At 48.0% G+C, this 25,694-nt stretch overlaps 1 protein-coding gene across 3 annotated transcripts in view; it reads left to right on the forward strand.

Moving 5' to 3' along the window:
* Positions 1-19,072: 19,072 nt before the first annotated feature.
* Positions 19,073-25,694, forward strand: part of ZNF385A (zinc finger protein 385A) — a 170,697-nt gene continuing 164,075 nt past the window's right edge. For all 3 annotated transcript variants that reach the window (XM_063119600.1, XM_063119602.1, XM_063119603.1), the window contains exon 1: positions 19,073-19,144. In XM_063119600.1, the coding sequence (XP_062975670.1) occupies positions 19,135-19,144 (10 nt within the window). In that variant the 5' untranslated portion in view covers positions 19,073-19,134. The remainder of the gene's footprint in view (positions 19,145-25,694) is intronic.

A 25,694-nucleotide genomic window follows, 5' to 3' on the forward strand; every position in this document is an offset into this window, starting at 1 on the left:
CCGTCCACTGCACTCGTATCGGTTGTCTCTTTCGGCATAGCTCGGTCAATGGGGCTACTAGCTGGCTAAAATTAGGGACAAACCTCCGATAGTACCCTGCCAGTCCCAGGAAGGACTGGACCTGTTTCTTAGTCTGGGGAACGGGCCATTGTTGGATTGCCTCTGCTTTGGCCTCCATAGGCTTTAACGCTCCCTGCCCCACTCTATGGCCCAGATAGGTTACCTCCCCCCTCCCAAACTGACACTTGGAGGCCTTCACGGTTAACCCAGCCTCCCGTAGCCTACTTAACACTTGGGATAAATGCAATAAGTGCTGCTCCCAAGTGTCACTGAACACCGCCACGTCATCCAGGTAAACACACGAAAAAGCCCCCAGCCCCTCCAGAACCCGGTCCATAAGTTTTTGAAAGCCCCCCGGTGCATTCGAGAGCCCGAACGGAAGTACCGTAAACTGATAGTGCCCCCTGGGGGTGGAAAAGGCGGACTTCAAAGCCGCGTCCTCATCTAGGGGCACTTGCCAATATCCCTTGGTCAAATCCAGCGTGGAGATGAATTTGGCTTTCCCAAGTGTTTCTATCAGGTCATCCGTGCGGGGCATGGGGTAAGCTGCCACGGTGGAGACACTGTTTAATTTCCAGAAGTCCACGCAAAAAACGGACCGACCCGTCCTTTTTAGCCATGAGCACGAGAGGCGAGGACCATGGGCTTTGGCTCTTCTTAATTACTCCCATGGCCAGCATTTCCTCAATCTCTCTATTCACTATCTCTAACTGCTTTCCATTTAGCCGATGAGGTGGGGACTGAATTGGTGGATGCTTCCCTGTATCGATGGAATGCGTGGTCAGCGATGTCCGCCCTGGCAACCCCGAAAACAAGTCCTCGAACTCTCCTAAACACCGCTTTAGCTGCTTCCTCTGCTTGGGGGTCAGTTCCTCCGGGACCTGAACGTCTGCTAGCCCCTCCTTTTCCCGATAGTTAGCCAAGACGTCTAACCCCGCCTCCTCATCCAGGGGATCCCCCTCCCCACTTGGCACATTCGTACCCCTCGCTCGAGGAATGGCTTTATCATGTTTACATGATATACCTTGGCACGGCGCTGGCGGTCGGGGTCCCTTAGCAAATAGTTGACTTCATTTAGCTTCTTTTCTACCACCAATGGGCCCTCCCACCAAACCGCCAGCTTTTCCAGCTTCAGTGGTTTCAACACCAACACCTTGTCCCCCTCCTGGAACACCCGCTGCCTTGCCGTCCTATTGTACCATCTCTTCTGGGTTTGCTGAGCCTAAGCCAGATTCTCTTGGGCTGCCAACCCCACCTCCCTCAATAAATTTTGTAAATTTTGCATATAGGCCACCACTGAGACTGGAGTAGGAGCGGTCCGTCCTTCCCAACCCTCTCGTAATAATTTTAATGGGCCTCTTAGCTCCCGCCCGAAAACCAATTCGTTGGCTGAGAACCCCAAATCACTTTTAGCATCCCGTGCCGCAAAGAGAAGGTAGGGCAATCTGCTGCATGTTTAGTGGCATACGCTTTCAACATTCTCCCCAAAGTCTGGTTGAATCGTTCCACCAGCCCATTTCCCTCATGATGATAGGCGGCGGAGGTGCACTGCTGCACTCCGGCTAGCTTCCATAACTCTCTCAGCATTTGAGACATAAATCCTCCTCCCAAATCATGGACCAACATTTTGGGGACCCCCACTCTGGTAAAAATCGTCATCATGGCTTTCGCCAACTGCGGGGCGGAAATAACCAGTCCCAGTTCCATTCACTCATCCCTTACAAACCCTCCCTCAGGTTTTCAGTGGTGGTGCTTGACCTGAGAAGAGTTTATGTGACGGGCCTAGTGTAAAGGTTGGTGATGTCGCACAGGTCTCTTTTTTTGTTTAGGCTACCTCACAGGGTTCTTGTGAGTATTAAAATCTTAACTCCATGTATGGTGCTGTTAATTCATCATCATAATGAGAGCCAGTGTAGTGTAGTGGCTAGAGTGTTGGACTGGGCATTGGGAGATGCGCGTTCTAGTCTCCACTCGGCCATGGAAGCTCATTGCGTGACTTTGGGCCAGTCACAGACTCTTAGCCCAGCCTACTTCACAGGGTTGTTGTTGTGAGGATAAAATGGAGAGGAGGAGGATTATGTATGCTGCCTTGGGTTTCTTGAGGTGGAAAAAAGGCAGGACATAAATGTAATAAATAAATTAATAAAATCTGTGCTGGAATTGTAAATGCTGCTTGGGTTTGTTTACTTGCTATGTTATGTATTTATCTGCTGATTTTACTGTTGTTGTTATTCTGATTTCTGTAATCCACTCTGGAAATGTTATTATAACTGAAGGGCAGGAAAGTAGAGACTTTTTAAAGACCAGCTTTGCACCCTCCTCTCATGAGCCCTGTCAGCAGATTTACAAACCAAGGGTTGCTCTCAATGCTGGGCCAGATCTACACTATTGCTTTAAAGCACTTTATAACAGTTTTACAGCTTTATAACTGTTATAAAGCGCTTAAAAGCAGTAGTGTAGATCCGGCCCTGGGTAAAAGAGGGAGGGAGAAGATTCAGAATTGCCACTCCGCCTGCCCCGCCCACTCCTCACCCCTGATCCAGTGCCTCTGTCAGCAGCTTGTTGCAACACAGAAATTAAGTAGGAGAAGTTTTTCTTGGCATGGAGAAAAAACTACACCTGCTGAATTGCAATCCAGTGCACCTGGCTGCTGATCATAAGGTAAAGATGGCAACTATCTCCCTGAACTCTTTAAAACATTTAATAGAATTGTGTTTCTAAGATCTGTTGATGGTACTTAGGTGAAGACATGTTTTTGCGGTTGCGGTTATTGTTGTATTACCTTACCAGCCTTCCCCAGCCTGGTGCTCTCCAGAGTGTTTGACTACAACTCCCATCATGCTCAGCCATCATGGCTGACAATAATGGAAGCTTTAGTCCAACACATCTGGAGGGCTCCAGGTTGGGGAAGGCATGGCACCACAGAGTTTTGCAGGCAATAAAACAGACAGGAGATTACAGTCTAAGGGGATAAACAACAGGAAGAGATGAAAAGGGATGAAAACGCTTGAATCTTAGCCTACAAGACCATCTGTACAACTCTTGGCTCTGTGCTACACATTGGCTTTGACCTGCGTTGTCTTTCTGCTTGCTTCACCGTGTGCCCGGCTTTTTATCCTGAGAGATTCCTTGCTTTGCTCTCTGCCCGTGATTACAACTTCAAGGGACAATGATGCAGTCTGGATGGATTCTTAGGCTGTGTGCAGTGCCTGGAACTGGCGTATAGCAGGAATGCCTCTCTACCTCCTGCACTGACATCAATTTATGTGTGCGTATGTGTTTGAGAGAGGTGTTAAGGATTCCTACGTTCTCCCTCTGCCCGAGCAAGGGATTCAGCTATGCTGAGTCATAGTAGGTTACTTACTCACTTATGCAGCAGCTCCTGCATCTAATGGATCTGGCTACAAAAGGCACAAAGAGCTAATGGAAGGACTCTGAGCCTGGTTAATGAAAGAGGAAGAGGCTACTGGAACTCATCTGCCAGCAGGATGCAGAATTTGCAGGAGCAGTTGTGATGGGGGGGGAGTTCATCTGGTATACCTGGATTGTCACTCTTGAAGCAGATTGCTAATTTTGGTTGTCTCTGGGTTGAAGCGAAATCTCTTCATGTTGAAGGCTGAAGCGAAATCTCTACATGTTGCAGTCATTTAAAGCTCCATCCAATGAGTGTTTTATTGCACAGCTCGTTACTGGGCACTCAAGGAGTTTGCTCAGGTCCCTCACATGACGTCGTCTGCCTCCTGCATGCCTTCCTCCCCTTCTGGCCTTCCTTGCACGACAAAAAAAACCCTCATTAAGTCTGATTTTTTTTTAAACTTGGAATTGCTGCTCTCTCCTGCTGTGTGCAGGAGAAGAAGCGCCATTAGAACAGCGGACTCAATGGGCCTCGTGTGTTAACCCCCAGTGTGATGGAGCTTTTAGATAAGAGTGGCAGGGTGGGAATCTACACTGGTGTTATTATAACGTTTTGAATGGGTTACTGTGACGCATAGTGTCATGTGACCCTGGGCCTCCAACGTTGTAAATGAGTCGTACTTACAAGTTCTATTTCTGAGTTCCAGCGTGGCTACAGATTCATGTGCCTCGTTCTACTGGTAATTTTCCTCTCCCAACCCAGAGCTGCTGGGTTTGCTCCACCCACTTCCTGTTCTCCTTCCTTTGCCCTGTTTGCTATCTTATCTGCTACAGCAGATAAATCACACCAGCGTTATACTGTGCAATCACTGACAATTGTATGCAAAGGACTCAGAAGTTTTCCACTTTAGAATCTGCTTTTATTGTGAAGTACTCCCATGCATCCTGCCTTAAAATTTGAATCAAATTGGGTCATCGGTTGATTTTTTATGATTTTTTTTTAACATTTCCCCCCTCTTTGCAAAGGAGCTGAGGAGCACTCAAAGGATCGCTGTAGCTCCGTGCAGGAAAATTAACAAGGGTCTCTTGGTCCCAGTCCAAAACTCATGACCAGCGGGGCTTAAATGCGGCTGCTGCTAAAACTTTTTAGTTTGGTCTCCCATCCCAACCCTGACCAGACCCAACCCTGCTTAGCTTCAGCAAAGTGGTTGGCTCCTATGTGCTCAGGCTATTCTCTGAAACCTGCATTAAGATGTTTTGTGTATATATTTATGACTATTGCCCTGCACTGCTGGCTAAGAATGAGGCAGACAGTGGGCGGAGCAAACCCAGCAACTCTGCTACACTCAGAGGGAGGGAGAACAACGAAAGGATTTAACAATGTGCCCTGCAGTAACGTTACAGCTAAACGTAAGTAACGCTAGTGTGCCCCGTGATACAGAGAACCGATACAGAGAACCACGTTAGAAAGGGACACTAGCAACGGTATAAGACTAGTGTAGATCCGGCCAGGAACATACTTTTGATTCCTACCTGGCTGCTGTTGTCAGATTATCGGTCCAGAATAAGTTGCTGTTGATTGATTGGCTGCAGCTAACAGAATGGATGTAGCCATAATGTCGATATGCTTTACTGCAATTTTCCTATTCGTGTAGGGTGACCTTATGGAAAGGAGGACAGGGCCCATGTATCTTTAACAGTTGTATAGAAAAGGGAATTTCAGCAGGTGTCACTTGTACACATGCAACATCTGGTGAAATTCCCTCTTCATCACAACAGTTAAAGCTGCAGGAGCCCTGCCCTCTTTTGTATCCGGTCACTCTAGCTGTACTACAGATCTACCAGGCCAATTTTGCTCATTTTTGTTTTCAAGGCACAATCTTTAATAGCAATTAATTTCCTCTGTGCCAAACAGGCAGGGCAGCCCCTCTGCCAGCAGGCTGACAGAGAGCCCTACTTGACCAATCAGTGTGATGTGAAGGTGGCCCCTGGGACAGAGGTGGGCAATCGGGGTGCATGAGAGAGGGGACAGGACCACATATGCAAATTTTGGAGGGGGAATTCACTGTGCATGAGCCAAATTTGCATTATTCATAATGAGCCTCTTTATGGTGAGGGGACTAAGGGGCAGAAAAGGAGAAAGATTACTAGGGCCCATGGCAACATGGGCTTTACACTAATAAAATCTTAATACAATGCAATTCTAAAACATCACTATAACCTGAATTAAAATATTCAACACATAAACAAAAATATTTCAGTTCAACAGAAGATCAAGAGAGTGGTATCAGAAATTTCCAGCTTACCTTGTGAAGGATCAAGCACCTTCCAGAAAAGAGTTATATTTACTAGAAGTAGCAAGTGAAGTGGTTCTGCAAGTGTCTCTGGACAGAGAATTTGTCACAGCTGTGGAGCCACCATAATGGTGGCTTATTGCTTCCTGCCATATCTCAGATCGCAGGAGGCCGTGCTCAGAGCAAGAGAAAAATCTCACCAGAACAAGGAGGGATAAACTTCTCAGTGTGAGTAAATATGCAGTTAGTTGGACTGCGTGAATGTTCAGGAAAGGCTTCGCTGAAGAACAGAGTGTCAGCAACGGTCTTAAAGGAAGTGATGGGGGCCAAAATGATGTGACGGACGGAGACAACGTGGTTCTAGGCCTAAGCTACATGACGGGGCAGATAGATTAGACAAGAGTGGGAGAAGAATACCAAGGAAACATGTAGGAGAGGAGCTCATCAGGAGTGGAAGGGATTCAGGGGAGAAAAGATACTGGGAGATACTGGGATAATTTAATATTACCCCAAATCAGCCATGGCATGGGTATGTGGCAAATCCAATGTGCATGGCAGTTGGCTATGTAGTGATATTAGCGTTTATGTCAGGAATCTGTCTTTGAAGTTGTAAAGTGAGCCCCCAAACCTATATTCAATAAGTCAAGAAGACTAGCCTCCCCCCCCATCTTGGCGCACAAGACTAGCCTGGCCCCCCGTCTTGGTGCCTTACTACTGCACTTGCGTTCCTTCCCAGCATCTGCACGGGAAAGAATGCAAGTGCAAACTTTCCCGCTCTGTAAAAGTAAAATAAAAATAAAAATGAGGGGGGAGGAGAGAAATGGGACCATTCCTCCCCCCCTTTTAATTTTTTTTTAAATTGTCTATATCTGTGCAGCTGCACAGATACAGATAATAAAAGTAATAAAGGGGGAGGAACAAGGCAGCCAGAGGAGGACACGAGGAGAGGGACTCCGGGTGAACCGCCTCTCCTCCCTCTGGCTGCCTGTTCCTCCCCATTTCTTTTTATTTTTGTTATTTGTAGCTGCGCAGCTACAAATAATAAAATAAAAAGGGGGAGGATCGGTCCCATTCCTCTCCTCCCTGTTTTTTTTTTTTTACTTTTACAGAGGCGTGGGGGCCAATCAGGGAGCTCCATGGGCTGTGACAAGCCTCCACTTCCAAAAACATCAGGGTAAGTGCCCGACTTTTTTGGAGCGGAGTTTCCAGAGTTCGCCCCCTGGATGGCTTTGCAATGGCGGCTGTGTCGTGTAGATGCTACTGCAAAGCCACCCCGGGGCAAACCCTTCATGTAGACATGCCCCAGGTTGATCAGATGCAAAGTGGAATGGGGCTTGTGTACATTAAGTATTGCACAAGAGGAAAGTATATCTCAGGACTGGAGACTTGGACGGGGTAAGCTGCCCCCCCACCCCAAGAATATCCCAGGCCCACCTCCCTCAATATTTGGCTTTCCTTTTAAAACAACAACAGTAAGGCTTTAATATCATGTACAGATATAAGGAAAAGTGTGAAGGCTATATTTTGCTCAGTTACTCAATAAGGGTCAAACTTGCTTTCACCTTCTGGATTTCTTTGCAACTGCATTTGCACAAATTGATAATCCAGCATTCTGGAGAATCCTGGGGCTCGTCTTGACAAAGTGCCCTGGGGTGGATTCGCAGTAGCGGCAGGTCAATGCAGCTGCCATTGTGAAGTCATCCAGGGACAAACCCCAGAAACTCCGCTGAAAAAAAGTCGGGCACTTACCCTGACTTTTTGTCTGCGGAGGTGCGTCACAGCCGATAGCGCCCCCTGATTGGTTGCCATCGGCTGGACAAGGAAAGGGCAGACCTCCAGGAGCTCAGCAAAGCCCTGCGCGTGTCCTTGTAAATAAATAATAATAAAAAAAACGGCGGAGGAGAGGAAAGGACTCCATGCATCCTACAAATAAATAAATAAATAAATAAATAAATAAAAAGGTGGGGAGGAAAGGAACTGGACCTGTTCCTCCCCCACAGTTTTTGTTTTCATCTTAATCTGCGAAGCTGTGCAGATACAGATAAAAAATGGGGGGGAGGAACGGGCAGCCAGAGGGAGGTCAGAGGGAGGAGAGGTGGTTTGGGTGCTGCACGTCCCTCTCTTCGTCCCCTTCTGGCTGCCTGGTTCCTCCCCCATCCCCCCAGTGCTCAGTGTGGCGGCAATGATGGCGGCAACTCCGCACTTGTGTTTCTTCCCATGCAGATGCCGGGAAGGAGCACAAATGCGGGAGCCCGAGGCCTTGTGGTACCAAAGCACCACCGTCAAGACAGGGCCCTGGTTTCTATCATTCATAAGGAAGTGTGCTGGTGGCGGATCGCTCCCACTCGGCTCATCCCACCAGCAGGACTGCCTTCAGTATTGTAATCAGGGATTCACCAGCAAGACAAAGCTTAGCGTTGCGTCCAAACCCATCCAAACCTGACTCGTGGCTTGTTGCTCCCAAACAAGCCAAGGATTGTAAGCCATCTTCAAACCATGGCTTCAGAATATGACTTGTTAGGGAAATGAAAAGCCAGGACAACCCGTTCAGATGTAATGCTAAGCTTCTTTTGCCTAATGAGTTCCTGGCTACTGGACTTGCTCCCATTGGCAGGGTGAGATAAGTGAGAGCGATCGGGCACCCTGAATTAGCACGCTTGCTCGTGAATGATAAGCCAAGATCGCCCAGTATTCTGGTTTAACATTTTGTGCAAGCACTTGAGTGCAAATGTACAGGGATAACTGACAAACACTAGAAACCTTTGTAATTAATTTTTTTAAAAAAAATATTCTATTGTATATCATTAATAACTTTTGTCCTGGTTGTTTTTCATTGATTCCCACCACAAAATGTCCCCGTAGGCCCTCTCACCACAAAATGTCTTGCTCTGGGCTTTCTATCACTTCTCATGAATTAGGTGGTAAAGCCTACACTTTCTGGAATTCCCTGTTCTACAAAGATATGAATGGTAGAGGAACTCAGTTTTTCTCTGTACCCTGCCACCCTGGGGAGATTTCGCCCTTTGGCTATGTGAGAAAGTAACTGAGAATGTGCAGAGTGCATATCCTTCAATAATCACAATCCTCATTTCAACCACCTCTCCTTCTCTCTCTCTCTGAGATATTAAACCATGTGTGATGCAATAATATGGTTAAACTGATCTCACAAGCAAACAAAAGTTTGATCATGCAGGAAGGTGAGTAGTTTTCCCCTTCCTTGACGCACGTCACCACCAACTGAAAATCCAATTTGGCCAGGATACAAAACAATCCAATTTCTTCCCCACCACATGATTAGCTGTAATGTGCACTGCAGCCCTTTAGTTCATCCTTGTCAGTCCCCAGACAACGTGTACAAAAGACAATGTCAACTCCAGGGCTACTGCCAGGCTCTGTAACTTGTATAATCCAGGTTGCCAAGCTGGTAGGAGGTTTGAATCTTCCTTTTTTGAGTGTGTGTGTGTTTGTTTGGTCCAGATGTTCTGGCAACTGACAGTGAGAGAAGCCCTTGTGGCAATGCATCCTAAGGCTATGCGGGGCTGGCTTTAATTTTGGGATTGAATGCTGTTTCTGCGGGTGAATACACAGATGGGCCAGTGTAGGACCTACGACTACGAGGTTCATCAGGTTGACTCCTTGCAGCGGAGGTGGGTGAATGGTGGCCCTCCAGATGTGGTTGGACTCCAACTGCCATCAGCCCCAGCCAACATGTCCAGTGGTGATGGGAGTTGGAGTCCATCAACATTTGGAGGGCTACAGGTTCCACACCCCTGCTGAGCAAAGGGATATTGCAGGATTAAAGGCTACCCTGAGGGTGCCACTCTGTAGTTTTAACCTTAGGCAGTTTCAAGAAGGACTGGGCAAATTCAAAGGCTGCTTGCCATCAATAGAGAGCTTCACAGGCTGCAGTGCATACCTATAATAACTGGGCATTGGGATAAACTGCAAGGGACGGTTTCTTCAGATTGCACTGCTTGAGAGCTTCTAAAAGAGCATTTGATGGGTGACCCATCTGCTGGAGACAGAGAGACGGGCTGGATGAACCGTTGCTCTGATCCAGCAAGGCAATTCTCATGTTCTTAAGAGGGCGGTGATGCACCGCAGTTTGGATGTGAGGTTACGTCTCTGTTGATGATTCAAATCTTCCCCAGGTGCTGTAACGCTGGATCAGTCATGTGCCAAACAGAGGAAGCGTTGCCGTGTGGTGCAGGAATGACTTTGCCCCCTGGCTTCAAAATGATTGTGTGTAGCTCTGTTTTCAGGAAGAGGACAACGTTGGGGATTAGTGTGTATTTATCTCAGGGGTAGGCTGCCAGCGTTGCAATTAAGTGTGGCTTTCGTGAGCATGTCTGCACCTATCGACGAGCATGCAAGTCGATAGTTGTGAACGGCATTCAGCTGCTCAGCTTTTTGAGACGAGGGAAGCATTTCGCTGTTGTTTTTTGGCTTGTTTTATTTTTAAAACCAAGAAATTGCCAAAAAGAAAAGGTCTCAAATGATCCAGTCTTTTGTTGAGACCCCACACTGAGCGTGCAAACTTCCAAGGCTGCGTTCAAACATGAGGTTGCGCCATCCAGATGCATTGTAAACCATTGATGCATTTCTGTTCTCGTTCTTCCCTTCTCATTATGGGTTGATCCACAGGACCACACTTGAGGCAGATGAATCACTGCAAGGCAATGTTCTTCCTCGATGCTGACCTAATAAGGTGGGGATCCCCCATGTGGTAAAAGAGCAGGTGTCGGAGCACTTGTAAGAAGTGATTTTCAAAGAGCGTTCACTGGTGATCATGCCAGGAGGAGGAAGCTTTGATGTTGCCAGATGAGTATTCAGGAAGAAAGCCACTTCGTGTGTGAACTGTCCCTCTAAAAATAGCAGTCATTCCAGCAGGTAGTACAGATGGAGATGAGAGGGGAAGCAGGGCCATTCTACCAGCCCTGCTGAAAGACCTCTTAATCTTTTCCTCTTCCCTCCCCATCCCTTTTTCCTTGTGTGTAATGTCTTTTTTAAATTGTAAGCCTACAGGCAGGGGCTGCTATCTTGTTTTATTGGTTGCATGTAAACTGCTTTGGGAGCCTTTTTGGCTGAAGGGTAGGATTAAAAAAAAAACTTTAAATAATAAAAAATAAAAATGGTGATGGGGATGGAATCTGAGGGCCATATTATACGGCATCTTAAAAAAATAGTAGCAGGTTTTGAGGAAAATATAGTATCTTTTAAACGCCTCCTAAAAACATACCTCTTCACATAGGCTTCCCCTGGACTGTAACTTATCTGATTTTATATTGCACTCTTAGGCTTTAACATTTTAAATTTATTGTATAATTATTGTATTTTTATGGTTTTAATTGTGCACTGCCTGGAGAGCCTCGGCTATTGGGGCCTAGGAGGCCTAGTCCAACACTCTACACACACCCACCCACTCACCCACCCACCCCAGGCTTGGTACAGAAGAAGGCCAGACCAAACCTAAGTTGAATTCTTTTGAACTTCCCCCTGTGTGACAAATGACAATATCCTGTCTCTTGTGCCAAGCTTTTCATATATATATATATATATATATATAATCAGTTCTACTGCAGGAAAAGTTACATTTTGGGCCCTGTAGCCTGGTTGACACAAGAAATGGAACATGTGAATAGTGCAGCCAGTTTCAGTGGTCCAGCAGGTTCAAGTGTACTGGGCAGTTGAGGCTGGGATAGCTTTGACTAATATTACAAGCCCTAATCTCCATGACCTTGGTGTTTTAGAGCAGCATGCCTTGTGAGATCCTTGTGATATAGGGCAGGATACAAATGTTTTAATAAATAAAAATTAAAAATAAATAAGTGTTGAAATTTAGCCATAGAGATATATGATGATCACAAGATGGCCTCCTTGGGCAAGCAGGTCTCTCTCTTTGTTTGTTTAGGCTACCTCACAGGGTTCTTTTGAGGATTTAAATGTTAACTCAATGTATGCTGCTGTTAATTCATCATCATCATCACGAGAGCCAGTATGGTATAGTAGCTAGACTGTTGGACTCGGGAAGAACAGGGATTTTCAGGGAGCACAGCACATAGACACGGGAGATTTAACCCTTTCCTGTCATGAGCCCTCCCCATGCTCTTTTTAGGCAAAATCTCTGTGCCAATGGGAGCTTTTTTTTTATTGGGGCTAATAGCAATGCAGGAGGGTAGGATTTTTGTCAGGATATAGTGCAAACTGTTTGTCGTCGTCCCCTCATGCTTGCTACTCATTTTTAAAAGAAGCATGGGTTCCTACATATCGGCTTCCTAATGACACCTTTAGCATCACATCTATAGCTTCATCCCACATACCTGTTTCCCTCAAATTATTCCCTACAGCGCTAAGCTGTCACCGTTGTTGTTAGCCCCGGGCGGCCGCGGTCCTAAGATCCTTTGCATACCAGGAAATGGGTTTAAGGAGGGAAATGTAAAAAAATCATTAAAAAATCAACGGATGACCCAATCTGATTCAAATTTGGTATGCTTAAAGCTCTCCTTAATATCTATTACTGTGCCAATTTAGATGTCTTTATGTTTAAAACTTACGCAGATGTAAGCATTTGTTTAATTTTTCTTTAAACATGATCCTGCGCCCCCGGTGGCCACTCGGAAAACAACAAATGATTCGCTTGAAATCTAGTAGCTAAATACCTCAATTCTTTTCCTTTTATAGCACAATTAAAGCAGGATGCATGGGAGTACTTCACAGTCAAAGCAAATTATAAACTGGAAAACTTCAGAATATTTCACAATAAAAGCAGATTATAAGCTGGAAAACTTCAGAGTCCTTTGCACACAATTCACAGTGATTGCACAATATAATGCTGGTGTGATAAAGCTCATAGTTTGGCCCTAAGAATCAGATTGCAAGCTTTATAATGAGTGGATATTTGTTACTTGCAGACAGAAGTCAATATTTTTCTCATCACTGTATCTCCATTCCAGGGAAAGCTTTACTATAACTAAATGTTTTCTTCTGTTGCTGCCACCTTGTTGTTGTCCTCCTCTTCCTCTTTCTTCCTGTTAACATTACTAGAACTGGATTTTCTCCAGCTCTTTCCAGCTTGCCTCTGTCCATCGTAGAGGAATTTTCTCAGTCCTTTAATCCAAGCAGAGAAGAATTCTGGAATTTGCTCCCCTGGTTTTCCTCAACATTGACTTGCTTGTAGGGGAAAACTGAGTGCATACTAGTTAATACATAAAGTATATATTAGTGCTCCTGGTTAAGATTCTGATGCACAAGTGATAGTGAGTGTGAGGAAAACTTTTTTTTTTTACCAACTAAACTGATACATCAACTGCACTTGTTCCTAAACCCAGAGATTGACAACTGTAATGCACTTTGTGTGGGGCCACCCTTGGAAAATGTTCAGACACTACTGCTAGTACAGTGTCCTCCTGCTATCTGACATGCATTGTTGAAAACACATAAGATCTGTGTTGCTTTGATTTCACTGGCTTTCTGTTTGCACAACGACAGATGTTGGTGATTTGCTACAAATCCTTATACGACCTTCCCCCATAAGAACATAAGAGGAGCCGTGCTGGATCAGACCAAGGGCCCATCTAGTCCAGCATTCTGTTCACACAGTGACCAACCAGCTGTTGACGGGAGACCCACAAGCAGGACATGGGTGCAACAGTTCCCTCCTGCCATATTCCCCAGCAACTGTGTGCATATAGGCTTAATGGGTGTGGGTCCTCAGCAGGTACCCAAAAATGCCTACCCTTGACACCAGCACTATTTAGAGGGCATAATATGAATGACTGAACTGGAAGGGGGTAATTTATTGAAGGGGAATTTCATATGGAGCAGGATCTGATAACCTGGTGATAAATGAATTAAGAACTTGCCTGTTAAGATCCCACACACGGTACTTTCTGCTTGTGAAATGAAATCTGTTAGAGAGTGTCAGGCTATCAGGAGTCGGATCGTGCTGGGAAGAAGGCGGCGGGGATGTCTCCCCTTGTGCAACCTCTTTCCCAGAAACATCTGGCTCCTGAGAGTCCTCCAAACAGCTGATTGTGCTGGAGAAGAGGGCGGCAGGGGGAGACATCCCTGCCGACCCTCACCTCTAGCAGTGGTGGCCAGGGCAGCGGAAGGACTATTTAGGGAGTGGATGTGGGGGGCTTTAGGCATTCATGGCAGGCCCACATAGGTAGCCTCCAAGGCCTGCATTCAGCCCAGGGGTTGCCCAACCCTTTTGACTGGTGTTTGCTACATTTCATTTCTTCTTTGCAATGCACAAATAATGTCATATTTGCAATTACGACAGAAACAAAAGAGAGAAAAGGCAACAACAAAAAGAACATAGCAAAATCATCTCCATTCCCAGAAACTGTTAATAACACTGTTAATAAAAAGAACGGATTCCATGCTTTGATTTCAAATATATGTTATTATAAATAGTCTGTATATCTAAAAAAGCAATAAATAAATAATCCCATAAGAAAGTTCGTATTATTCCATTCGACTTTTCTCCCGCGCATAGTTTCCAGTATGGCATATGTCACAGGAGAAACATGTGTATTTTCCTGGAAATAAATTTGCATACATTTTGGGAAAGTAAAAAATAAATAAATTTTAAAAAACCAGAAGTCTGTGGACTTCTGTGTGGCCTGGGAAGGCTGGAGTGCAGCAGTTTCCGCAAGTTGGATTCTTAGAAATCCAAACTCATTTTAGTCTGTCTTGAATTTCTCCAGCGTCCCTACTGAGAGGTGGTGTTAGGTCACAGGGTAGTGTCTGCTTTTTTGGTGCTGCACTATCCCATAATGAATCCTCTTGCTAGGGAAATCCCTACTGTGTCTTCTTTGAGAAAGATGGCAACAACGTGATTGTTTAGCAGGGCTTTATCACATGATTAGAAGTTGTTCCTGACAGTGTTTCATCATGATTTAGGCTGGTGTTTTTTTAAATATATATATATTACATATTAAGCTCTTGCACTCTGTTTGCTGCCATTTGGGGAGAAACGGAGGAGAGGGATTCATACTTGCCGTCATCTGGAGGCAGGGCCGGGCAAAGCTGGTAATAGGCCCGGGCCAGATAGGAAATGTAGACCCCATTTCAAACTGTTCATTAAGTATTTTTAATCAGTTCTAAATACACATGAACTAGAATGATTTATTAAAAAGGTAATGGCAAGCACTTTTATTCAAGATATATATAAGACATCACTTCTTCATATTCAGGAATGCTTCACATGCTTTTCTTTGGGCAAATTCATCATCAACAACAGAAAAATCAAGGAACTTTGCCCATGGGTACTCAGAGTAGGCTCCCTCAAAATCATAGGCCCATGCCAACTGGCCCCACCTCTGCCCAGTCCTGTCCGGAGGCACATATTACCTAGGCAGTTACCTAGGGAGGTTGTGGGCTCTCCCACACTAGAGGCCTTCAAGAGGCAGCTGGACAACCATCTGTCAGGGATGCTTTAGGGTGGATTCCTGCATTGAGCAGGAGGTTGGACTTGATGGCCTTGTAGGCCCCTTCCAACTCTGCTATTCTATGATTCTATACGCCACAAAGAGCCTCTTCCAAAATGCCACTTGCATTGGCCCCAGCCTTGGAGGGAGCCATTCCACACCCTCCACCCCGTCCCACACTTCTGCCATGTTCCTGCCCATGCCTACTGCTTCATATCAGAATTGTCTTTCCACACCCTGCCCCCAAGCTGGTCCCACGTTGCAGCGATTTACACTCTTGCTTGCCCAAGCCCATCCCAACCTCCTCACCAACTGGGAGGGGAAAGCTGCAGCAGAAGGAGTTATGGCAGCTGTCTCTTGTGAAACCAGTGAGTTGGGTTTTTCATGTTAAATCAAGCTCTACTAGTATACAAGAATGCAGGCATTCCAAGTTGCGTTAAGCTTTTCGGCAGGAAGAACAAGAAGCATCAGTTGTTGCTTCTTTCCATCTGAAGGTGGGTTCCGGCTCCTTCAAACAGCGCCAGTGTCAAGGGTAGGCATGGTCAGGCACTTGCCAAGGGCTCACACTCCAGAGGAGCTCACTGGCAAAAGTCCCCTGCAGTTGCTCCTCTTCTTCACTGTTCCAATCTGCTTGTTCACCTGCCTCTCACTTTGGCCCAGACAATGGTGGTGGGTGAGAAAGAGGAGCAGCAGATGCTCCTGCTATTGGCTCTTTGCCTATCAAGCAAGCAAATGGTATAATGGCAAGCAAATGGTATAATGATGAGAAAGAGGAGGAGGAGCAAAAGCAGCAGGTGGCAATGGGAACTAGAAGGCGGACTCACCGAGGGAGGAGGCCCATTGAGGGTGTCTTGCCCAAGGGCCCTCCAAAACTTGGACCCAGCAGTTTTTTTAGGCCTTGTAATTTTATAAGGGGTTTATAAGGGCTTGCTAGCATAGCATAGGGAAATAATCTTTTGAGGCATAGAAGGGGTTTGAGGGATTATATTATTATTATATTTATATCCTACCTTTTGCCCAATGCTGGGCATCAAGGTGGCATTACAAAATTTAAAACATATACATTTAAAACCTATAAATAGAAATATACAAAAATTTAAAATACATTAAATATGTTCCAAGATTAAAACATTAAAAAAGACAATTTTAAAAACCCTTGGCACAGAGGGAGGTCCAGATTATTTGCCAAAGGCCTGCTGGAACAAAAAAGTTTTTGCCTGCCTTCAAAAGCACGTCAAGGAGGGAGCCATTCTAACTTCCCTGGGAAGAGAGTTCGAGAGCACTGGAGCCGCCACCGAGAAGGCCCCCTCCCACGTTCCCACCAGGCGTGCCTGTGATGGTGGTGGTACTGAGAGAAGGGCTTTTCCTAAAGATCTTAAAGCATGGGCAGGCTTGTACAAGTAGTGGGTTAACTTTAGTTTTATGATGCGTCAGTCTACACACCTAATAGGATGTATAGACTGACTGGATCTGTAACAAAGGAGGTCAGGGAGACTATGGCTTGTATTCATACTTAGCCATACTTAGAGTAGACCCACTGAATTCAATGGGGCATAAGACAGTCGTTAGATTAAATATGAGCCTTGGATGGGAGAAGTTCAGCCCCTTGTTCCATTCCCACTATTGAAGTAAGCCTCTTTTGTTAGTCCAGTTGGCTTTTGTACATGGAATGGGAGGGCCCCTGACTTGTTCTTTGCCTCAGGCAGCAAAATCTCTTGTGGCGGCCCTGTTGCCTCATGAGGCAGTCACTAGCTGTGTGTGGGTGTGGAGGATTTGGAGTGGGAAAATAGTATGGGGTGAAGAGGATTAACTCCCTTCCTCAGTGTTGCAGCTCTAATCCAGTTTGCCACTGCCTGCTGCATCTAGTACTATAAAAACACAAGCTGGGAGATCTGGTGGTATGGCCATCAGTCACAAAGCTTACTGGGTGGTCATGAGTCAGTTACTGTCTCTCAGCCGAACCTGATGGTTGTGAGAATAAAGCAGGAGAACCCCGTCTGCTGGTTAGTGCTTTCCCTCCTAAAACCCATCTCCTGCAATTCGGTTCAGTAAGTTCATTATGTAACATTGTGAGAGAGGGAAGTGATGAAGTTTGGTAATATGAAGACTCTGGACTTAATGGTCATGTAGAGGCTCCCCTCTTTAGAGGGTAAATTGTGTACTGGTTCACTTGCTTCAAAATGTGGTAAGCCAGCCTTGCTGCATTCGGAGGCCCTCTTGGTCTTTCAGTGGGGCCCTGGAGTTTGGCACCACTGAGAGGATCTGAATTTACTCTCTTCCCTGGTCTCACTTCTTCCTTTTGAACGACATCTCTGAGATGGTCAAACCTTGGGGCTGCATCCAATATTCATTTTACTTAAATTCATTTCATTTCAATGAGTCTACTCTAAGGACTTTTCTACATTAAGGCTTTTAACTCACCACTTTAATGAGGCTTCTGCCTTCAGATTCTTTGTGGGATTAAGACTGGCTCCTTTACATGTGGTTTTTCCTCAGGGTTTTCCTTTGCCTTTACACAACTGCTAGGTGCTATAGTGGAATTGCACAAATACACCAGGATTTAATGCTGCCATTCAAAAAATTACCAGACTTTCCTTCTTAGACACACCCACCCCCTTGCAAAGCATCAGAGATGCCCTGGAGGAGAATAAAGTAAAGCACCCGCAAACTACTGTGAGTGAGGCTTGTTATTCTAAGAAAGAATAACATTGTATAGAACCCATCGTTATACAAAATGTAAACTTCCTTAAGGCACAATCCTATTCATGTTTAGAGGGGGGGGGGGGAAAGCCCTATAGCCCCCAGCATTCCCCAACCAGCCTGGGAACATTGCAGCTTTAAATGTTTTGGCAGAAAAGCAGTATATAAATGTAAAATGCCTTTCAAGTGAATGATTAATACATAACGAAGTAGCAAACAACAAAAAAGGGTAATTAATAAATATACACTGTGCACATGCTCTTTTCCGTTTTACACGTTCTCCAAGGGAGGCTGGAAAGAGGGCAAGGAAAGAACCCAAAAGGAGGAGGACGCAACTTTCCCCACCCTGGTGCGCTCTACATGCTTTGGGGACTACAACTTCTATCAGCCCCAACCAGCGTAGCCAATGGTCAGGGACTTGTTGAGGATTGTAGTCGAAAACATCTGGAGGAGGCCACCAGGTTGCCTCCCGCTGTCCCGAAGACAAAGCCCTCCTCCTTCAGGCCGAGCTGCAATTCGAACCCACTTCGAAGTCGGTCTGCAGCCCCAGCTCCCCGACCTCCGAGAACACGGCGGGACTTTTTGCTTCCTTTGTAAGCGTGGACATGCGCGGCGTGCGGGCGCGTCCGCTGCTCTGCCCGCTACGCCACGCCACGCCACGCCAGGTGTGCGGTTGCGGTTCGAACCCGGCCTGCTCTCGCTCTTTCGGCGGCGTGCGTACGTGCGTGTTGGCTGGCTTGCGCGCGTGCGGCGTTCGAGCCGCGCCAAAGGTGCATTTTACCTGCTGCTGCCACTGCGGAGAGCGCGTCGGCCAGCCCGACTTTTGGGGATAGGCAAAGGGGAGGGTGGGGGCGCCCTCCCACTTTATTTTATTTTTTTTATTTTAATTTTAATAATTTGCGAGTTGGGTTCGGCCCCCTCTCATTGGGCGCCGGGGTTGACGCCGCGGCCAATGGCGAGCCAGGGAGGGCGCGCGCGAGCCGCCTGCCGGGGGTGTAGAGCAAAAGCTTGTGCTTCGCCGCGCTGACATTTTTTTGGCGATGCCTCCTTTTACTCCGGCTCTCTCGCTCGCCAGCCCTGCTGCAACCACCGGGGCCCCTGCGCTGCTGCTGCCGCCGCCGCCTACCCTGGCCCGATCCTAGCAGCGCCGCCAGCACCAGCACTACCGCAGCGGACACGGGGGAGGTGGAAGCGGCGGCGGAGGCAGCTGATCCCCTGCCTAGGCGGCTGCCATCCCTGCTGCGCCGCGGCCAGACGCGAGGTGCTGCTCCGGCAGCGTGAGCTGAACAGGGATGATTCTAGGTGAGTGACGCTGCCTCCGGTTCTCCACCCACCCACTTTGCGCCTGGATCTCATTCACTCCCCCGCCCCCCGGACCCCCGTCCTGTAGAACACCCCTCACTTATTTTCTAGGCTCCGATCTCCCCCTCCCCGTCATCCCAGCTTCCCTGCCCATCAACCCCCGTAGGAGAAGAGAACCTCTTATTCCCCAGTCCGCATCCTGTACTTTGCTCCGTCCGCATGGGAATCGGGGAACGGAATGGCAACCCCCAACCCCCACGATCGGGGAGAGGGAGAGAATTTCTTCTTCTGTTTCTTCTTCTATACCTTCCGCTCTTTGCCCCCAATGTCGCTGCCTAGGACAGAGTCCAGCCTCCCCTTCCCAAATCCGGATTGAGATTTGGGAATGACCATGTGAATGCAGTCCATCTCCAAGAGGGTGAGGAGCGAAGGGCATGTCCACGCGATCTCGATTTCCTTCCCCCCCCCCCTCCACGCCGCCCTATATAAATGACTGGCATTTCAAGGGAGGAGGGATTCCAAGGAAACCCACCTTCTTCGCCATAACGTTGCCATGTCCCTTTGCCCCTCCCCACCCCAAATCTACACAGGTTCAGCTCTGCGTCACAAGGTGGAAGTTATTGAACTGTTCTGAACCGCGGTACTTGGTGGAGGAGGGAGGGGGGAACGAGGGGATGAATGAGCCGTGAGGACGACAGAGGTTGGCAATGCAGTGGCGGTGAGGGGGGGATGATCACATGGCAGAGATGGCTGGGGGGCCCGTTTACGGGGCAGTGGTGTAAATTCTAGGGTGATAATGAAAGGCACGCTAGCATTTCCTCCTCTCCATCCCTTGGAAATAGGGCATCCTGGTCTCCGGCCGCTGGAAAAAACCCTTTCAACATGGCCTGGCCTGGCTTGGCGAGGGGGTCTCTGATGAGCCCCTTTCCCGGTGTAGCTTGCCCAACAGCTCAAGGGCTGGGGGGAGAAGAACCAGAGCTCGTTGCCAAGCAGGAGACAGGCAATGATGTGGGCGAGCTTGGGGGGGGTGAGAGAGAGAATAGATGAATCCCTTATTTTGACAAACTGTCTAAAGCTTGAAGCATCAGTGTTGACCTAGATCTCTGTGCATGGGGAGGGAGGGGGCTCTTGCATGCAAGCGGACGCTCCTCCTTTTCTTCCTTCCCTCCTTCACAGGCTCTTTCCTTTTCTGTGCATGGGGGGGAGGGGGGAGGCCAGCTCTTCCATCAAGGTCCCAATATTTGGAGCTTGGCAAGGGGAAAAGTGAATTGCAATTCCCTTTCCATCACATACAACCTAGTAGAGGTTTTGAGATGAATGGTGTGTGTGTGTTGGGGGGGGTTGATGGTGATTGGAGCTGTTGTTCTCACAGAGCAGGAATGGCCTCGAGATGAGGACACATTCCAGATCACTTACCACGGATCAGTTCCCCCTTTTTAGGCACTTCTCTGCTGGAGAGGTTAAAGGCCAGCTTTCTTTTCCCCCATGTGTTCAGCTTAAGGGGTTCTGCACATATCGAACTAGGTGCTTGGTGGTAGTTCTGGGTTACTTAATTCAGAGAAAAGGGCTACAATCTTGTCCGTGCGGTGAAAGAATAGCTCTTCTCTCTTCTCGGCTATTCTGGAGGTATCTTTCCCAGTGTAGAAGGCTATGTCTCCGTCAGTTGATCAGCCGGGGAAGGATTCCAGTTGGGAGCAAATCTGCCCTACAGAGCAGGCCCAGATGTAGGAGCAAACTGGGCAATGGCCCCGGAGTGTGTGCCTCAGCTGTGTGCATGCTTTGGAGAGAGGAAGAGAGTCTGCACTTGGAAGCAGGAGGTGCGCATGGAGGAAGTTTGCCCTCCTGGGCTGGGTGATATTCCCCCCCCCCCCGCATTCCAGGAGACATAATTGGGAGCCTTCTGATCTCCGCTGCCTGGGGGCACAGACGCAGTTTGTAAGGGAGAGGAAGTGAAGAAGTGACAGATGTTACTAATGGAAATGAGAAAACAGTATCCCGGTCACCTCTCGATCATTCCATGTGCTGCTGTAATGCTGCTCAGCATAGGGGGTGCGGGGAGCAAAATGTTCATAGGCCTATAGCAGCCAAGGGGTCTTGTGGCAGTCCTGCTGCTACAGGGCTAGATGGCTTCCGTCATACCACGCAAGAGAGACCTTGGGCCAAATGCAACAAAAAGGGAACGCCGGCGGCGGCATCCTAGATCGATGTCCTTCAATTGCACCTTTCTCCCGAGTCCCAACTGCTTTTGCCTTTGCAGACTCTCCATCCAGCTCTGTAGGTGCCCATCTTGACCTTGTACAAGTACACTTTGGAAGGCCTCTTACAGTCCTCTCCGACTGGCTGCCTGCTTTGCCTTTGGCCAAATTCTGCTTGGGACGACCAAGCTTGGTCTTGCAGGTGCATCTCCTCCCACCCCTGACCCATTCCCTGATTCAGATTGACCCCTGATCTCCCTTGCTGCGCCCCTCCATCTCCGGGAGTAGTGTATTCTGCTTTTTCTTCCACCACCCTGCACCCTCCACTACAGATTGGATCACTGCTGCTTCCGCTTTCCTGGATGTGTCACAATCTCTTATCTGAGACTGGCCCTGGGGGAAAAAAGAGGCCTCGCTGCTGTGGCTCTACTGATCTGTGACCCGTATCGCTGAAGCCTGGGGGCCACTTGCCCATCCGGCTCCTTGATTAGGGTGGCTGCTAAGTTGCCCTCCCCTCGCATTCATAGACCTAGCACTGATATTTAAGGGTTGCAGCATCTATCTTGACTGATGCCTTTTACCTGTTTTGCTATATCTCCTAGGAATAGAAAAGGGGCATGCCAGAGATTTGGTTTTTTTAAGCACTTATATATCTTGTTGTTTTCCGTCTTCAAGGAACCCAAAGCAGCTTACATGGTCCTCCTCTTCCTCTCCATTTTATCCCCACAACTACCCTGTGAGGTAGCTTAGACTGAGAGTCAGTGACTGGTCCAAAGTAACCAGGTGTGCTTCATGGTCATGTTGGGACTAGAACCCAAGTCTCCAGTCCAACTCTCTAACCACTAGACTGCACTGGCTCCCTATTTTATCTCACTGTTGGGCCCTGACTGCCACTTGGAGTTTGTGGGGGAAGCACTCTCTGTCTCTGGTCTGTGCTCACATCCCTCCTTTTCTCTCTCTCTCTCTCTTTTGTCTTTTCCCTTATGCTTCCTTGCATCATTCTGATTCTTCACTCCATCATAACCTCCCATACCTTTCCACAGTTTCTCTTTTCTGCACGTCTTTCTGTACCCGTCTGTGACTCTGCTCCAGCGCTGGGTTTCATGCAGCCAAGTAGCTTGTGTGTGTGAGCCATGGAATTGGGCCAGGGCCCCAGGTATTTCCCAGGTAGGTGCCGGACTTGCCCGTGGGGTGAGAAATGCCACACAAAGATTCCATGGCATGCCGTTATTGTACCTGTGGCTTGTTTTCTTTTTTCGGCAGTGATGGGTGCATAGATCTACTTATTTGGTTAGCACTCCCTCCCCGTCCTCCCTCCCCTGGGAAATCTTGACAAGTTCCAGTTGAGGTATCACAGTGAGGATGTTCCCAAGCAGCAATCCAGAGTCTTTCCAGATTTTGGTCATTGCATTGCGTACCTCGGGAGACCATTATGGATTGTGTTGGAATCAGTGTCAGTCCTTGGGAGGACTAGCTGATGAGGATGCTGGCAAGCCATCTTGTTTTAGAAACGGGAAATAATAAGTGATGGGATGGCAGCAGGGACGGGGAGGGAACACCACGCAGCCTTCTGAGCACTGGCAGGGCCCGCTGCTCCAGTGAAGATTCTTGAAAAAGATGCTGGTCCAGTTAGTGAACAAGGGCAGCGTGCAGAGATGCCGTGGGTGATCGTGGGTGTGTTTAGCAAGAGGAGTCCAGAGGCAGTGAGTAAATGAAGGTTCAGAGGATGGGTGAGGGTGTCTGTCATGCAGATGTTGAGCCAGGTTTTGCCAACCTGGTGCCCTCCGGATGTGTTAGCCTGCAACTGGCTCGGGCATGCTGGGAGTTGTAGGCCAACACATCCGGCCTACATCCGGAGGGTACCAGGTTGGGAAAGCAATTTTCTGGTCTTGTAATGGGATGGGAAGCCACTGAGCGCAGGCAACTGGGGAGTGGTCGGTGAGTGGACCCAGGGAGAGGATCATAGTGCAATGAACAGTGACAGCAGCTGACCAGGGAAGGCGGAACGGCTGATCATAATGCGCTGTGAAAAGTGGTGATGGAAGTCCTGTGAGCGATGTCGGTGCCTGGCAGGATAATTGCAGTGCAGCAAATCTACCGACACCGTGGCGTAGATGGTCAGTGGAATCTCAATTTATCAAGCCTGCTCCTGGGGCAGCTTAGGCTCCAATTCAACCCTTTCCCTCCTCCAGAACAGATGCTGTTTTCTCTCCCCCACCCACCCGCTCCTTCTTTGCCTGAGCTTTGTGAAAGCTTGACTCGACACAGGCTTAATTTCTCCCCAGGCCAGTAAACTTGGCTTTGAACATCACTGGCCATCCGGTGCATTCTAGGGTGCCCAGCCCACGGGAGCCAAATGGAACTTGGCCCCGCTTGCTTTGCCTGGCAGGGCAGACGGGCCCTGGTGCTGCTTATATTTCAGCTCCCCATTCTGCGGCCACATCTGCTTTGCACTGCCTTTGGCATAGCTGGCCGGTTGTCACGGATCATGCCAAGGGCTGGATGTTTTCAGGTTGTGCTGGAAGACGGCTTGCGTTCAGCTTCTCATAGAATCGGAGCCTTCTTTCCTTCTGAAGGCCGGAGCTGTGATCCTCCTGACATCTGTCTCATCCCATCCCTTTTGCGGATGCAGAAAGGAGGGTGCCGTGGGGCCCAGACGGACGGAATCATCCGGAAGCAGAGCCACAAATTAATGCAGCAACGTCGCAGGCGTCAGGGTCTAGAGGAAGGAGAGGGTGAGAGCAGGGCTTGGGCCGTCATGATCTTTGACGGTGGCCTTTGGCAGACGAAGTTGGGAAATAAATATCCTCCGATCTCTGTCTGTTTGTATCATTCCCTATCAAGATCAAGAATCCGGCTTCATATGCCAGAGGGGAAAGAGGAAGGAGCTTCAGTGCAACCAAAAGGGAAACCCAAGGCTGGGACTGTGTAGATTTTGCATGTGGGCTTGCCCTTCACAAGGTGCTCCAAACCTGCTCTTAACAGGAATGTGTGGGTCTTGCCTGGTAATTAAAAGAGGATTTGTGTGTGTGTGTGTGTGTGTGTGTGTGTGTATATATGTATCATATCTATCTTAGCATGAGTCTCTGTCACCTTTTCCCCATATGCCTGGCACAAATGATGCCAGAGTTTCCTTTAGGGTGAAACTCTGCCACCCTTTCGGCTAGGCCTTTATAGGCTAAGCTCAACCTTAAGGTGTGCTCTGCGAGGGTCTTGGGGACATCGCTGAATCTCACCTTTGTCAGATGTCTTCTTCACAGGAGATTAAAGAGCTAAGCAAAAGAAAAAGAAGAAGAATGTACTGCCCACCCAAGCGTGAGTAGGTTTGTGTGCGAGGATTGCAGGATGTTTTAAAACACACAGGGCCTGTTCAGAAGACGCTTTAACCATGGCTTTAACCACTGTGAATAAGGCCTTTTGCTTTATTCACCATGGGTAAAGCTGTGGTTTAAGGTGTCTTCTGAACACAGCCCGGCTTTCTGGCTTAACCACTGTGGTTAAAGCCATGGTTAAGGTGTCTTCTGAACGGGGCCACAGAGGGGATGGGTGGTACAAAGAGAGGGGAGGAAGGATGGAGTGGTGCAGAGAGAGGGCAGGATGGGGTGACCGAGATAGCGAGGGCAGTGCAGTCAGGCAGTGCTGCAAACTCTACCCACCATCATCTAACCTCCCCAATTAATTTTTCCCATGGGTCAACAGCCCCTCATAGGAGAAAGGCCGCCCACCATGGCCCCGTTGGTGTGGCTGCTATGGAAGTGTTTCACGTTGTAGAGGCTTCTGTGTTGCGTTTTTGAGGGCATCTTTTGTTCCTGTTGTAGGGGATCAGCCAGGAGTCCTGAGGCTTTGCTGGAACTCCATGTTAATTCAACGTGCCCTCTTTGGAGCGTGCCCAATGCTCCCTTGCAGAAGGCTCAGTCGTGTTGAACCAGCCGCCTATCAGGGGATCCTGCCTGTCATTTCTAGTCCTACCACTGAGAAACCTCCTCAAAGCTTCCAAGGAATGGCAGAGTGCACTGGAATGCTATTGGAACATCACTCCTCTAGGCCCGGGTCTCTCAGCCCTCCCAATTATTTGGAAAGCGAAACCCTGAAAGCAGAATAAATTATATAAGGGGTAAGCAATGCAGGCAAATTCACTTTTATTTCTCATAATAGACTTTGGGTTTCCTGAGTGCGGATTATTTAGAGGAGGGCCCCCACCCCTGTGGGGGAATCTTGTTTCATTGCGAAGTGTGCAGGGATGTGAGTGGAGTGACAGCAAGGACTTGGGCTTTGCTACCCCAGCTCTGTGGGGGCTGTAGTAATCCCACAGCTGCTAAGTCCAGCTGGCAGCAGGGTTAATTGAGGATGCAGAG

The sequence above is a fragment of the Elgaria multicarinata genome, chromosome 3 (assembly GCF_023053635.1).
Source record: "Elgaria multicarinata webbii isolate HBS135686 ecotype San Diego chromosome 3, rElgMul1.1.pri, whole genome shotgun sequence".
NCBI lineage: Eukaryota > Metazoa > Chordata > Lepidosauria > Squamata > Anguidae > Elgaria > Elgaria multicarinata.